The sequence below is a fragment of the Cicer arietinum genome, chromosome 7 (genome assembly GCF_000331145.2).
Source record: "Cicer arietinum cultivar CDC Frontier isolate Library 1 chromosome 7, Cicar.CDCFrontier_v2.0, whole genome shotgun sequence".
NCBI lineage: Eukaryota > Viridiplantae > Streptophyta > Magnoliopsida > Fabales > Fabaceae > Cicer > Cicer arietinum.
Window position 1 is genome coordinate 34,466,198 of NC_021166.2, and position 17,491 is coordinate 34,483,688.

The following is a 17,491-nucleotide window of genomic DNA, read 5'->3' on the forward strand; positions in this document are numbered from 1 at the left end:
GCAGGTTTTTTCCATTGGTATGAGTGATTTTCTGTGTGGAAGTTGCCTTAGTGGCAGATATTATATCCAGATCATATAGTTATTAGGAGCATGCGTAGCATTGCACTGTCTTGTGATTGTTTGGATGTGGTTAATGTGATAATAATTTCTCTTAAATAATTTGATGTTATAATGAGATATTGATTCTCATCAAGTGATTTTGACTTTATAATATGATATTTTCTTGAAATGCTTTGATATATTGTGATGTGTTTGATACGCCTATGTGTTGATTATTTGCGTGTTCTTCTTACTTATATTATACTATTAACATGATTTTAAAACTCACCTCCTTCGTTGTTTATGTTTGATTGGTTTGGCCATGCGTTTGCGAAATCCCAGTTATTACAGGTTAATGAGTCTTGAAGTTCAAGTTTTGAAGAAGCCCCGCTCTGTTAGGTTGTATTGAGAATGAGAGTTATAGGTTGTATTTTACTTATTTAATTAATTAAAACTATACAAGTATTACTAAGTATTTGGAATTAAATTAAGAAATTATAGTTATATTGAGATTGCACTTTTCTATAGGAGGAAAAAGCCTAAAGTATTCAATTTGTATTTTGAGAAACGTGATATTCTAATGACTCATAAAAGTTTCTTTTCTTTTGAAGGAGTTTTTTTATCCACTGCGAATTTTAATAAAATATGATATAAATTATTTTTCATATTATTTTGGGGTTTATAGTTTACTAATTATTTAAATGAATAGTAGTTTAGGTATTCTTACTTAAATAATTAAAAAAAATTATCGTGATTTTTCGAAGCAATAAGTATTTTTAAGTAATGCTTTGGATAAAAAATTTGGAGCGTTAGAAATTGTTAATTGTTGTTTATGTTAATCTAAATTGTTGTGAAATTATTTAATTTGCTTACTTAAATGTCAATCTATTATTTTTCTGTATTTTGATATTACAACTTAAACACTTGCAAAAATCTGATTGGTAATTTATATGTCTTATGTTTAAAGTTTTGTTTTTGCTATTGAGATTGATTTAGATCATTCTTCTTAACTGATATACTCGGAAAATCATATTATTTTCACTAATAATTATTGAATATTTAAGATTGGTTGAATTTTAAAGTTATAGTTTTTAGAAAAAACAACTTGTGAAGAAGTTATAGTCGATTTATTTTATAAAAGAAAAATATAATTTTATGTTTGAATCATTGTTGAAGAGTAGTCAAATATTTAAACCAAGTGTGACTAGTTTGACTATATGTTGTTTTTTAGAAAATCTTGAAGATTTGTTTTAATAATATTTTTGAGAACATAATAAAATAAATTGGAACTATTTTAGGAGTTCTAATGTGTTTGAAGATTTTATCTCTATTTATATATACGGCCTAATTTCCCTTTCAAAATATAAGTTGAAATTAATGATTTTTAGAATTCCTAAAAAATTCAAGAAGATTTTTAATAGTTAAAGTATTGGTAAAATTTTGGGAATCTTATCAATATTTAAAATAGATATGATTTATTTTTATTTTTTTGTATTAAGACATGTGTTTTATTTAAAAGTAATTTATGAAAAAGGTTTGAATTCTGATGGAAAAAAAATGTATTTTATGGTGCTAAATAATTAATGGTATGTTTATAATAGTTTAATTGAAAATGTTAATTTTAGAAGATTGTTTAACTTGAAAATAGTGTATCTAGTTGTTGATTCAATTTAGTTAGCTATAGCGTTATACTATCTTCTAGTAAGTGTCTTAATTGCTACTTGAAAAAAATCATTGTTTTAATTTGTGGTAAGTGATGAGAACTTATTCAAAATAATAATAATTTAATTGTGATAAATTGGAGTTGTTGAATTGCTACAGAAATATTCTGTGTTAATAATTAATATTTGATTTGTGAAATAAGCTTAGGGTCATGCTGCCATATTCGTTAGATTAGTTATGTTAACGTATATATGATTATGTGGGTATGAAATTGTATCTGGTTAAGGTGTTTCATGTGTTGAGAATTTGTATATAGTGTTTAAGAGTAGTTGACAATGTTTAAAAGCGAGATAATTACATATTTCTTATTCTGATATTTCATTATATATTAATGTAAGTGTCATTTAATTTGTACTTTTAATTCACAAATAATTTATTGTAGATGAATAATTAAGAGAGTTTTAACTTAAACTGCAGAATAGAGGTTGTGGCGCCACCTTCATATTCTTGAACCATGTTAAAAACCTTTTAATTACCCGTGTTTAAATTTGAATAAATACAATTATTGTTACCTTAAGTAGTTGATTCAATGAGTATGAATGACTAGCTACCCCGATAATTCATTGTTGATAAAAGAGGTGACAATAACTCACTTTTAGTAGTGTTAAAATACTTGTTAATTTTATTTTGAAATAGTTGAGAAATATTTTTTTTTTCTTACGTCAATTTAAGTGATTTAATTATTAAAGGGATGTGTTGTGAATGAAATGTCTACCTATGACTTTTTAATTTTTATTCTTGATTATTTATAAAGTGTATTGTTATAAAGTGATAGATTGTAAATCTTACATAGTGTCATTGAGTTGTTATATGTGTTTCTTTTTATAATTCTTATAGATATAAAATAACTTTGTAATTTAAAGATTGTTCTGTTTGTGTGACTTAAGTGAAACTTGTTGAGTAATTGGCGATAAGATTTAAACATCATTTTTTTTGAAGAAATAAAACTAGTAATATATTGTTTGAAAAAAAAAAATTGAAACTAACAATTTACTTGAAATATGTTTACTTCACCCAATTAAATGTAGTAAGTTATTACCAACTAAGTCTATATGTTATGTTTTATTTGTAGATTACAGTGAGTGACTCTATGGTATTGTCTTCCATAATTGAATGTTAAATGTGATATGTGTTGTTGACTCATGTTATAATTTCTATCATATTGTGCAAGGTGATTTATGATGTGTTGTACTTAAATGAGTTATGAATCCATTCAGCATGTTTATTATATCTTTAGAGATTAAGTTGCAATCCTGATTGTGCTAAATTAGATAATAATTCGCTTATTCTTCATTACAAATTCGAGGACAAATTTCTTTAAGTTGGATAGAATTGTAACATCCTAAATTTCATAATCAACTATTTTATTAATTAAATAAGATTTTAAAGAAATCAATCTTGTGTTAAAATTATTTTAGAATATATGTTGATTAATTTTACGATTACTTCTCTTTATATGTGTGAGTTTCTTATGGTTTGACAATCGTATATACATTTAATTTAATGAGTAATGTAAATTATAAATATTATGTTTGGTTATATAATTAATTTTCATAAATTAAATGGTATTTTAGCAAAAGAATTTTTGAGGATAAGATTTTGAGTGAGTTTACATATAGATTTGCATTAGATATTTGTGGTGATATTTTCGTGTGCATTAAACTACATGATAAATGTGTGCATAGTTATATTTTAATTATTTAAGACTATTTCATATTTTAATTATTTGTTTTATAAATAATTGTCTTAAGATGGTAGTAATATTGTGATTAACTTCTTTATTTTTATATATTTTTCTATAATATGATGGTTTTGTACATATTTATTGGGATTTAGTAATAAATATAGATTATTTATATTATAATTATTTATTTTATCGTTTTGACTATTCTATAAAGATGGTAGTATTTTTTATGTGATTATTTTGTAAAATATTATAGTAATAATTGTAGTTAATATTGTGAATATAAGAGTTTTTGTTATTAATGTATTTTAAAATAGAAATTACTTTAATTACTTTTTATAAATATTAGTTTTGAAAAATTAGTAATACTTTAGTAACGAAGTTGTGTTTAGGCATGGCAATGGGGCGGGTCGGGGGCGGATTTTGCCTCCTCCACCCCCGCACCCGCACCAGTTTCATAGCGGGTGTGAAAATTAGACCCCCATCCCCGCCCACAACTGGTTTCGGGTTTTCCCGCCCACACCCGCACCCATTTATATATAAAATTATAAAGTTAAAAAATCATATCTATTATAATTAATATAATAAAATAATTATTATCAGATAATAATAAAACAAAAATTGTTTTATATAGAGATAAGATTATAATTTTTAATATTTAAAAAAATATTAAATATATTTGATATGTATATGTATAGAAAATTCAAAATTTACTCTAATTTTACTTGCGGGGCGGGTTTGGGTGCGGGTGCAGGGTGGATATCATCACCCCCGCACCCGTCCCCGCACCCAAAATTTAATTTCGGGAAAAATCCGCACTCGCACCCAATCAAAGCGGGTTTTCCCCGCCCAAATAAAACGAGTTTGGGTGGGTATCCGCGGGTGCGGATCTTTTTTCCATCCCTAGTTGTGTTAAAAAAATTAGTTTCAGTAATTGTTGATTTTATTTTAAAAAAATAAATAAATAAAAGAAAGGACTAAAATGTGTTTATGGGTTAGATATTCCCAAATTCCAATATAATGTGATAATACCGATGCCAATAATTTATCTAAGAATCCTATTCAACATTCATGGTTCAAACATATTGAAATAAAACACCATTTTATTAGGGATCGTGTGAATAAAAAAGAAATTGAATTAATCTTTATTGATACAAAGAATCAGTTAGCTGACATTTTTACAAAGCCTCTTGTTGATAAAACCTCTCCTTTATTGGTGCATGTCCGATTTATCCGCGAAAAAGGAATCGCCACCAATTTTAATTTTGTGAAAGAAAAAAATTGGATAAAACCTAAAATAATAATTTTTGAACCAAAGGTTTGGATTTGAGAGTCGATTACGAGTAGGAAAAGTACTACATCCCTGCAACGTCCGTTAAAACGATTACCCTATAATGAACCGTATACAAACTATTTATTTATCTTTTACCCCAAAAAGAATTAAGAAAAAATAGAAAAATAAATTATTTACATTAATAAAAGAAGAAAAAAATGTTTATATTAATTTGATTTGACAAGGGGAAGACCTTGCTCCTACGTATTCCCAATTGTAATAGGGAAATCAAAACACACGTAGTTCTTGGGTAGAAAATATTTATGTGTCGACCGATTTTATTATTAATTTTACTTTATATATATATATATATATATATATATATATATATCACAACAAGATGGTTATAATAATAGTAATAATGATAATAATAATAATAATAATAATAATAATAATAATAATAATAATAATAATAATAACAACAACAACAATAATAATAATAATAATAATAATAATAATAATAATAATAATAATAATAATAATAATAATAATAATAGGAGTGATGTGTTGTATATTGATTTGTGTATCGTTTTATTTTAAGGAAATACTTTTACTACTTTTTTATTTTTACAAACTTTAAAGGATAAAAAACCAAGAGCAAATTCACGAGTCGGCATCACATATAGGGTGCGGACCGGCGGCGGTAATAACAAAAGAGTTTGAGATCTAACGTGCAAGAAAGAAAACAAAATACAGAGGAGAGATCACGAGTTAGATAAAGAAGTAGACGATCATACCATAATCGACTTGATTCTTATTAGTTAATTTCAAAATTTGACTTCGAAACCCAAAAATATCTCTTATTTATATTGTACGTGTCTAGTATAGTAAAAAAAACCTCTATAACAACAACAATAACAAAAAAACTAGACAAGAAAAGAAAAAAAAATATTTATCGCACTAGAGAAGTTTCTTATTAGCTCGTGTTTCCAATCACTTTTCTCTATTTTTTGCCCCTCTATTCAGTTTTCTTATCCGCTTATTTATAGTTAGAAATTAGGTTTAAATTTTTTTGGAAGACAATAGTTCTCATTAATGATCATTAAGGTAATTTTTAGCGGTTTCAAAAACCTACCATAATGGTATGATTTTTTAACCCTTTTTTAAGAAACAATAAATTAAATCAGAATCCTAATAATTGATTTTTTTTAATCTTATTAACGAATAGTCTAAAATATCCTTAATGTTTATTTTTTCTATTTTTTGCAAATAAAAAAGTAGAATGGACAAAATTAGGTGTCAACAGATGCCCCTCTTTGCTTAGATTTTACTTGAGAAAGGGTTAGATAAAAGTATATATCTATATATCAAGGTTCAGTATTCGTCTTAAAAAAAAGAATATACATAAGATAAAACCAAAGAAATTGGTGGAAGACCTGACTTGGTTACTAGTAATTCAAAGGTAGATTGTACTAACTTCTCGTGTCATATTTTGATCCATATTATTGATCCTGTCCTTTTGAGTATATATTCTTTGTTTTTGTTTTTGTTGTTGTTGTTTTTCTTCTTCTCCTAGGTTTCCCTTTCAAATTTTCAACCTAACATGTATTTATTATATTTTGTGTACCTTAATTTTTTTCAAAAGTCGTCGTTTCAGTTTTTCAACCTAGCGGGTATTTTTTTTACTCTAATTTTTGCCTAGGTCGTCTTTTCAGGTGTTCAACCTAGCGGGTATTCATTATTATTTTTTTATACCCTAATTTTTGCATAGGTTGCCCCTGTCAGGTTTCAACCTAGCGGGTATTTTTTGTACCCAAATTTTTACCTAGGTCGCCCTTTCAAGTTTTCAACCTAGCAGGTATTCATTATTGTTATTTTTATACCCTAATTTTTGTCTGGGTTGTCCCTGTTAGGTTTTCAACATAGCAGGTATTTTTTTGTACCCTAATTTTTGTCTAGGTCACCCTTTCAGGTTTTCAACCTAGTAGGTATTCATTATTATTTTTTGTACCCTAATTTTTGCCTAGATTGCCCCTTTCAAGTTTTCAACCTAGCGGGTATTTTTTTTGTACCCTAACTTTTCCTAGGTCGCCCTTTCAGGTTTTCAACCTAGTAGGTATTCATTATTATTTTTTGTATCCTAATTTTTGCCTAGGTTGCCCCTTTTAGGTTTTTAACCTAGCGGGTATATGATATTTTTATACGGCGTTTGAGTTTACAGGGTGGACTAAATATTTTCCATCCATATTCTCGAGGATCAAAGCTCCACCTAAGAAAGCTTTCTTCACGACGTATGGGCCTTCATAGTTAGGGGTCAATTTCCCACGATAATCCTTTTGAATCGGTAAGATCGTTTTTAGCACCAAGTCTCCTTCTCGGAATTCTCGAGGATATATTTTTTTCTCATACGCTCTTTCTAGTCTTTTCTGATCTAGTTTCCCATGGCATAAGGCTGCCTACCTTTTTTCTTCAATTAAATTCAATTGATCGAAGCAGGTTTGTACCCATTCCGACTCCTCTAGTTTGGCTTCCATTAGTACTCTTATCGAGGGGATTTCTACTTTAATGGGTAGCACAACCTTCATCCCACATACTAGGAAAAATGGGTTGCCCCAGTTGAAGTGCGTATCGAAGTGCGATAGTGCAAACGACAACATCTCATGCCAATCTTTGTATGTTACGACCATTTTCTAAACAATTTTTTTGATGTTTTTATTTGCTGCTTTGACTGCTTCATTCATTTTTGGTCTGTACGAGGACAAGTTGTGGTGTTGAATTATAAAGGGTGCACACAATTCATCTGTTATTTTGTTATTCAGATTTGTGGCGTTGTTATAGTATTGATCTTGTTTGGTAGGTTATAACGAAATATTAATTTTACTACCACATTTTTTATTACGTTGATGTACGAAGTGGTCTCTACCCATTTGATAAAGTAATCGATTTCCACTAAGATGAAGCGATGTCCATTTGACATTTTTGGTTCGATCATTTCGATGACGTCTATGCACAACATTGAGAACGGCTCGGGCGCTGTAAGGGTGTTCAGGGGCATTGGTAGGGCGTGGATTTTGTCAGCATATATTTGACACTTATGGCGTTTCTTTACATAATTAAATAAATTTTTTTCTAGGGTGAACCAATAATACCCAATCCGAAGAATCTTTCTAGACATGGCGTATTTGTTTAAATGGATCCCATAAGAGCCATTGTGGACATCTTGTAGAATTTATTTCGCCTCATTGACATCGACGTATCTAAGGAGTACCATATCATGATTCCTTTTATACAAAATGTTTTCGTTCAAGAAAAAACTTGCGGTTAACCGTCTTAGAGTCCTTTTCTCGTTCTCCGATATTCCAAGAGGATATTCTCTATTTATAATATAATGTTTGATGTCGTGATACCACGGTGTCCTGTTGATTTCTTCTTCCATTACGTGGTAGTAGGCAGGATGATCTCGACTCTCCATTTTAATTGATAGGATTTCATCGTTTCGACTTATTGGGAACATCGAGGATAAAGTAGCCAAAGCATTAGTCAATTGATTGTTTTTTCGAGGGATATGGTGAAATTTGATTTTGTCAAATTGTAAAGATAATTATTTTATGTAGGTAAAATAAGGTATTAACTTCTTAGCTCGAGTTTCCCATTCTTGGTTAAGTTGATTAATGACTAGGGTTGAATCTCCATATACTTCCAATGTTTCTGCTTTTGATCCTGAGGCCACCAAAATTCCCATGGTGCAAGCTCCATATTCTGCCATATCATTGGTACAATCCAAACACAAGCGCGTTGTGATAGGCATGAACTGTTTTTTGGGAGATATTAAGACAACCCCAATCCCATGCCCCATTGCATTTGAGGCCCCATCAAACAATAGAGTCTATTTTTCATTATCACGTTCTTCCAACAACACCATCACGCTTTCATCTAGGAATTTGCATTGCATTGAATGATAATCATCAATAGGTTGGTTAGCAAGATGATCGGCTAAGGCACTCCCTTTGATGGCTTTCTAAGTAATGTAGGTAATATCATATTTTGATAACATCACTTGCCAGCGAACAATTCTCCTTGTGAGAGCAGGCTTTTCGAAAATGCATTTGATTGTGTTTATCTTGGATATCAAAAAAATAACATGGAAAATCATGTATTGCCTCAAGCGGTGGGTTTCCCAGGCTAAGGCACAACAAGTACACTCTAGCATTGTATATCTCGTTTCAACATCTATAAATTTTTTACTCAGATAGTAGATGGTGTGCTCTTTCTTTCCTGTTTCATCGTGTTGCCCCAACACGCATCCCATGGATCCTTTGAGTACTGTAAGAAACATAATCAAGGGTCGGTCAGGGATTGGAGGGATTAGAGTTGGTGGTTTTTGCAGATAATGTTGGATTTTCTCAAATGTGTTTTGGCACTCTTCATTCCACACAATTGTTTGATTCTTTCGCAAAAAGTTTAAAAATTGGTTCACAAGTGGCGGTTAATTGTGATATAAATCTGGAAATATGATTTAGTCTTCCGAGAAAACCACAAACCTCTCTCTCTCTCTCTGTACTTGGAGGAGGCATTTCCAAGAAAACCACGAACCACTACTCCTTTCTGACTAACCACAAATTCTAACACATTCCCCGATCATACGCCTAAAGTGCATTTGGATGGGTCAAGTTTTAGCTTGAACTTTCAGAGTCTTTCAAAGAGTTTCTTTAGATCAATCACATGTTTTTCTTTTGTTTGTGATTTAGCAATCATGTCATAAACTTCTACCTCTTTATGTATCATGTCATGGAATAGGGTTACCATAACTCTTTGATAGGTTGCCCCAGCATTCTTTAGACTAAAATGCATTACATTGTAACAAAATGTTCCCCAAGGGGTGATGAAAATTGTTTTTTCTATATCCTCGTATGCCATCTTGATTTGATGATATCTTGAGAAACCATCCATAAATGGAAAAACGAATGGTTGGTCGTATTGCCAACCAAAAAATCGATGTGAGGCAAAGGGAAATCATCTTTAGGACTAGCTTTCTTAAGGTCCCTATAGTTAACACACATTCGCGCCTTACCATCCTTTTTCGGCATCGGGACGAAATTGGCTACCCATCGAGGATAATTTTCCACAGCGAGGAGCCCAACATCAAATGGTTTTTTTAATTTTTACTTATTCCCTGATTTTTAATGGCATATCGAGTTTCATCCGCCTTAACTTTGTTTGACCATAGAGAAATCAGGCTCTAAGGGAAATTTATGCTCCACAATGCTATTATCCAATCCATGCATGTCCTAATATGACCAGGCAAAAATATATTTGTATTTGGGTAGGAGTTGGATCAGTTCATGATGTGTTTCTTACTTTAAGATAGTGCTGAATTTAGTTTATTTATTTCTTCTATCGGTTCCTCATAGGGCATGATACCCTTAGCTTCTCGTTCTACTGCTCTTAATAATCTTCTTCATTATCTTTTACTGTCTGACTAACAAGATGGTAAAAATTATGCGGCGAGATCTTAGTACATTTATATGTGAATGAATTATTCCCAAATATGGGAATTACATTAAATATTATAGGCGACTTGACTATTTTCCAATTCTTGATTTATGCTCCTACACCACACGGACGAATCCAATTAGCATCCTCAATAAACATGTCATCTCCAGATGCTGCAATATGGATCTCACCTGTTGGTCTTGCACTTTGGAAACTCTACTGGATGTTACAGATGTGAATCTTTTTTATACTTGGCTCTCGATTTTCAATCTAAGCTAATCTTTTTTTCTTTTTTCTCTTTGACCAATCTTCGTTTGTCAGCCCTGGTAGCTTTGTAACATAAACCCCACTTATCTCTATTCTCAGGGAGTTCTACCAGTTCTTTGAGCCCTTCTTCATCCTTCCCCAACCCGTGCCATGGATGGTGTTCTTTGCTCAACATGAACTTAGCCAACATAATAGTAGTGTTTGACATATGTGGTTCTATAGGTGTCTTCTCGACGTAAGCAATGTCCACAATTTTTAGTGTTTGGAAGGAAGTCTCTAAAGCTTCTTTTGTTGTCTCAACATAAGGTGTGGTGGAAAACTTACTCACCAACAAGTCTCTTTCTCCTAACACGATTACCAACTTTTGATGTAAGGTTGATGGCACTACGCCGGCAAAATGGATCCATGGCCTTCCCAACAAGCAACTATAGGCGAGTATAATATCCATCACGTGAAACGTGATTTCAAATGTGATCGGGCCTATTTGAACTAGGAGTTCCATTTCTCCATCACTTCTCTACGACTCGCATCGAAAGCTCTAACAACCATGGGGCTTGGTCTCATATATGTACCATCACAAGGTAGTTTTGCTAATCACATTCAACAAGGAGCCATTGTCGATGTGGACTCTTGATATCATATGGTCGAGGCACATTACTAATATGTGCAACGCTTTGTTATGCCCTCTTCCTTCGACGGATAGTTCGTCATTTGTGAAGGTTAGGTAACTGTTAGCAGTGATGTTATTTAGGATGCTTACAAATTCGTCGAAAGTGATATCTTAAGTGACGTGGGATTCGTTTAGTATTTTTAGTGATAGCTTCCTATGGGACTCAGAATTCATCAGCAAAGACATCAACAACAAAATCTTGTGGGGGCGGCCTAGCTCTTAAATCAGAGGTTGAGGGCCATTCATCCCTGCTTTTAAATCACAGGATTCAGGTCAATTTCTCGTCTCTTAAATCATAGGGTGTGGGTTAGTGTCCCAACTTTAAATTTAACCACTAAATATGAAATATCATGAATGAACATTTTCCTTCATTTTCATTTTTTTTTCAACTTTTTCAATCAACTTTTTTTTTTCAATTTTTTTTTTAATTCTTTCACCTCTTTACGAACATGATCCTTGATTCATGGATGCAAAATATGCACCACTTCAAATAAATGGTGGTGATTGTCCTTTTGATCTTTCAAGAGATTTTTTTTTACATCGTCGATTTGATCTTTAGGTGCCCTGCCTTACATGTAAAGACATCATATTAGTGTAGACCTCTTGACATTCACATATTTTATGCCCCAACATATGATTATCATAAAAATTCATTTTGACAAAAAGATTTATAACACAAGAAATTACTGAAGGAAGGTTCAGACAATGATATTTAATGAGAAAATCTATGGTACAAAAAAAAAGGATTCGTAGAAAGAAAAGAAGATAAGGTGATCTCATATGGGTAAATGACTCAATTTGTTAGTAGTATTTCATAAAAGAAGTGTGCTAATAACTCATGCCACAATTTCAATAATGTTTTTAACCCACTTTGGAAGATATAATTTGCTCCAATCTATATTCACAGTCTTTCGGAATATGTTCAACTTCAACTTTGATGTGTGTATGCAAGCTATATTCTTTGGTCATCCTTTTTTAGATTCTCAAACTAGTGATCTTCTTTCATTCTATATTTTTTTGTGGCCCTAATTTTTGCTTAAATTTCCCTTTTGGGTTTTTAACCTAACGAGCTTTTTTTCTAACTTTTTCCTAGACCACCCTTTTGGGTTTTTGACATACCAAGTCTTCATTGATTTTTGCACCCTCATTTTTGCCTAGGTCGCCTTTTCGGGTTTTCGACCTAACGGGTCTTTAATCAACTTTGTACCTTAATTTTTTTCTGGGATGCCCTTTCAAGTTTTCAACCAAACGAGTTTTTATTCATTTTTTATACCCTAATTTTTGCATAGGTCATCCATTTGGATTTTCAACCTAGCGGGTCTTCATTTAGATGTAACACTTTTGAAGCATTAATGTGTGCAAGTAGTGATAAGTCTTCTCGATCCATATTGGTGTGGATCAAAGCCACACTTGAAAGTATTTTTTGCATGGCATTGGGGCTCATATAGTTGGGAGTCAACTTGTCATGCTAGCCTTTTTAGATATGTGAAATCTTCTTGAACGCTAATTCTTTCTTTTGAAGCTCCAAAGTTCATATGTTTTTCTTTTAAGATCTTTCAAAATAATTGTCTGTGACATGAGACAGTCAACATTTCTCTTTAATTGAATTTAGTTGGTCAACACAAATCATTACTCTTGAGAAGGGGATTTTTGTTTGAGTGGGTCGCACTGTCTTTATTCTATATAATAAGAAACAAAGGGGTTCCCCAGTTATAGTCTGATACTCACAATGGGTATTCTACAGTTACGAGGTAATGTTTGGTACGAGAACTTTCCATATAGTTTTCTTATACATTTGATAGTAAGCACGATAGCCGTGACTTTTATTCTTGTGAATTACTATTCTTCATTGTGACTTACTTTGAATATTGAAGATAAGTAGCTACAACCAGCTAGTTGATTATATTATTGAGGGACATGATGGGAAATGACTTCAAATCATTTTTAGACATTTGTCTAATGTGTATATATAAGATGATCATCTTTTTTTCTAGTTTTTCCATTTTTGATTTAGTTGATTGAGGATTATATTCAAGTCTCAAACACTTTCAACACTTTTATCTTTGATTCGTAGGCGGCTAGAATACCCATGGTACAAACTTCAAATTCCCCTACGTGATTGGTATATCAAAAACACATTTAGACAATGATTAAGATAAAACCATTTTCTATGGGATTAACATGACGTTAATTCCATGCCTCAATATATCAAGGTCCATCCATATAGTAGGTTTTATTTATATCGTTCTTACATTCAATGGAATTGATGGCATGATTGAAATTATGTATGAGATTTTAGCAAACTTATTTATGAATGGACTACTTCCAAATATGCTTGGTATATGGTTTAAATAAGAGAAAGACAAATAATGTTTGGTAAGAGATTGTGAAATATATGATGGGTGAGAATGGAAAAGGAAATAATACAAAATGCATTTATTGATATTCAAAATATTGAGGAACAATAGTGTGTCAATTCTACAATAAAGTATCGTAAAACTTTAGGCACATCAATATGATCAATGTTTTAGAATAAAATTAAATAACATTAACGATCATGGAGAAACTTGATAATATTTCCATTGTTGACTTCGCCCCTTGGATATATATAGGAGAACATAGTCAATGTCTTCAAAATTGTGTTTAATCAAGGTTTTTCTTCAATATTCCTCAAAAGTTTATACAAGATTTGCCATTTTTTTAGATTGATGAATTTTTCATGACACCAAAGTAATAAGCGGTAGTGATGAAAGTTCAACATAGACGACCAAACTTCTAGAGATTTACTTCTGGTGAAAAGTCAATGAAATATGTTCATGACCCTGAAGTAGAGGATGGATGAGGAATATGAATCTAATTAGTATCAAGTTCAAATCTTGTGGACAAGTGACTTGAGATAGAGTATAACCAGAAAGTAGACTAAAATGTGAAAATTGTTAGACTTATGAAATCAATGGGTAACACATGAGTTCTTCGTGATGTACTTTTTTCCATGAAGGATTCCAATGATTTCGAGTATCAAGGGTTTGTAAGATTTCCAATCTTTTACCCATAAGGTCTTTCAGTTGGTTTAGATCATCTTTGTATGTTCCAATTCATCCATGATTTTAACTCGGGAACATGTCTGCTAAGGGTGTCATGATACTTTTTTTTTGTCTTTTTTTTCTAGAAGGAAAATGTTATGAGAATGTAAAAAAAATGAATGCAATAATTATGTAATTAACTAAAAAAATTGACTATCTCCTAATATGCAATTACTTTTTTTAAAAAGAAAATGAAACTTGCATGATTATGCGATGCATTATGATGAATATGAGATATAAATAGGGTAGGTTTTTTTTCCTTCTCAAATATGCATGAGAGCTACATGGTTCTTTTCTTATTTAATTGTCCTATGGGTTTTAACATGAACCTTCACTATGGGTGACTCTATGGTTCTAAATCGGTTACTAGAGCACACAACTCAATTCTAAAAAATTAAACCAAATAATAGGTAAAATATTAAAATGTAAATATTCTAGAAAATGTCAACTCTACATAAGACTTTCATGACAACCAAACAGAATGTAAGAGGAAAATCAGCTCCTACGTATCCCCAGGTGCAATAGGAAAATCAAAACGCATGTAGTTCTTGGGTAGAAAATATTTATGTATTGACTGATTTTATTATTAATTTTATTATATATATATCGAAATAAATAACAACAGGATGGTGATAATAATAGTAGTAGTAGTAGTAGTAATAATAATAATAATAATAATAATAATAATAATAATAATAATAATAATAATAATAATAATAATAATAATAATAATAATAATAATAATAATAATAATAACAACAACAATAATAATAATAATTTCCCTTTTAACATTCAATTAAAAGCAATTTTTTTTGAAATTATGCAATATTGAGGTAAATAGAACTTTCATTAATACTCAACATAATTGATTTAAGTAAGTTCCAGCAACTTAAGCAATATAACAAAAGGTTCAGAAGTTCCAACATAATATCAAAAAGTTAACACAAGCATACGACCAACATATGACAAAAAAGTTTCACAAAATCTTACTCCCCCTGAATCAAGTCATCAACAAAAAGTAGTAATTAAAGCAGAGTCATTCAGCGGAAGATAAATCTTCAGAAGATGATGAAGAGTTTGGAACATAGGATGACTGGGCCGGTAGCACAGGAGGGATATCATTAGCAACAGATGGAACCAAATGTTTGGTGACCCATTCAAGAATTAGGCCAAATTGAGAAATTGTGGTTTGGAAGTGAGAGAAATTAGCTAGCAATTTCTTTTGATCCTTCCTAATGGTCTTAAGTAGCTTCAAATGCTTGTTGTTCAGATTGCCAGTTGATGTCTTGTTGGGCTTTGATTCATCACTTGCACTTTTGTGGTGCGAGCTCCCAGCTTTTTCTTCTGAATAATTATCAAATTGTGTAGCTAAGAGGGAATCAAAAGAGCCAAAATGCCCAGGAAACATTGGAAGAGGTTGGGACTGCTCTGGTAAATTTGGGCCAGAATTAAAAGGTGCATTATTTGGAGAAATAGGAGAGGAGTTCAAACTTACTTGAGTTGGAAATGAGGATGTTTCAGCCGGCATGTTCCCATAAGGGCTCTTTGAAGAATGGTGGTCATAAGATATATTCAGATCAAAAAACAGGTCTTCACCATCCTCTGCACGTGGTAGAGGATTTTCTTCATAAGCATCCTCAACTGAAGGAGCAGTAGTATGTGTTGAGGGATTTTTACTGAGCTTTGGAGATTGAGAAAGAGTGGAGTCAGTCGAGTTAAACGAGGGAGTATGAGTGCGAGCAGTAGGAATAGATGGTGGAGAAGTAGTAACTTAAGGAGGTGTATCCTTGATAGGTTCAGATTGTGGATTTGGAGATGGAGAACAAGAAGTCTTCTTCTTCTTTGGAGCTGTTTGTGGGGCTCTTGAAGTTGGGGTTTGTTCAGGAAGATCAATTCTCATTTGTTTGACATTTTTCATAGAGAAGGAGTTGTTAAACTAAACACACGGTTCATCATCAAGAGGTACTTTAAAAAATTTAAACACTTTTATCAGGATCATCCCATAGGGAGCTAATCGGCCTAAGACAACAACATTCAACATGAAGCTAAAAATTATATTTCCCAAATGAAGAGTTGTTCCAGACAATAGATGATGGATAATCAGAATATCAAGCTCGGTTTCTGTTTCAAAACTTCCTGCCCTAGGCACTACAGAGTGGACACATATGTTGTGAAGAACATGACATAGATGGTGAAGGTTTGAAGCCACAAGAGGTTTAGGGGAATTTATCAAAATATTTTGAATGACAGAGGTTCGAGTGATTTTATATTGTGCATACCATGTTTCAGAAAAGCAATAAGCCCCTGCATCTTGAAGGTCAAGGATTTGGCATAATATGGTGGGATTGACTTCCAAATGAACTCCTTTGAGTATGAAGCTAAAACCATAGCTTCCTTTAGAGCCATTACACACAGCATAGAAAGCTTTCACGAGGCGTGAGTATTGGGGTTCATTTATCCTAAAGAAAGAGGTCCACCCTAGTTGATCAAACATTTCTTCGACCTTGAAACCACCTTGTTTCAAGTCATCAAGATCAATGTGTTTTCCATTGACTACATATTTATTTTGCCATTTGAAAATATAATTTGTCTCTAAATCTGGAGAATCAAAAAGAGGAATAGTAGAAGTTGTTTTGGATGAAGAAGAATGTGATTTTTTGGAAGAAGGTTGTTTTTTAGACCTTTTTGGAGTGGTTTTTTCATATGATGATTTAGGGATGGATGTCGCAGACGTGATTTCCTCAGAATCATCCGTATCAACTACATGGATAATGTTGTCCTGAGGAACCTTTTTCTTTGAAGAGACAACCCCAAACAAAATTCTGGAGGATCTCCTAATCGGTGTAGAGGCAATGGTGTTTGAAGAGGAGAGGTTTTTGGATTTTGGAGTAGGAGGTTGAGAGGGTGCTTGAGGAGGAGAGGCAGTATTGTGATCTTTTTCTTGATCATCAGATTCAGAGCTTGAATAATTGTGAAAATTCTTTTCTAGACCAAGAGATGAGATTTTACACTTGGCAGTATGTTTGATGTGTGCCATTTTGGAAGATGAACAACAAAGAAAGTTTGAGAAGAAGGTGGGTTTTTGAAAACTAATAGAAGAGAAAAAAACGATTAAGACATGGAGAAGAGAGAGAAAGAAAAAAAAATTAAAAGAGAAAGAGAAAAAAAAATTAAAAGAGAGAGAGAGAGAGAGAGAAAACATTAAATGAGAGAGAGGGGGAGAGCTGCTTGATCGAGGCGTGATGATGATGACTATGGTA

At 31.8% G+C, this 17,491-nt stretch overlaps 1 protein-coding gene across 1 annotated transcript; it reads right to left on the reverse strand.

The window, feature by feature from the left end:
- Window positions 1-6,916: 6,916 nt before the first annotated feature.
- Window positions 6,917-7,405, reverse strand: LOC140918761 (uncharacterized). The gene is made up of 2 exons (XM_073363555.1): window positions 7,223-7,405; window positions 6,917-7,174 (listed from the first exon to the last, which is right to left on the reverse strand). The coding sequence occupies exons 1-2, from the start codon at window positions 7,403-7,405 to the stop codon at window positions 6,917-6,919; spliced, it is 441 nt and encodes a 146-aa protein (XP_073219656.1).
- Window positions 7,406-17,491: the final 10,086 nt, after the last annotated feature.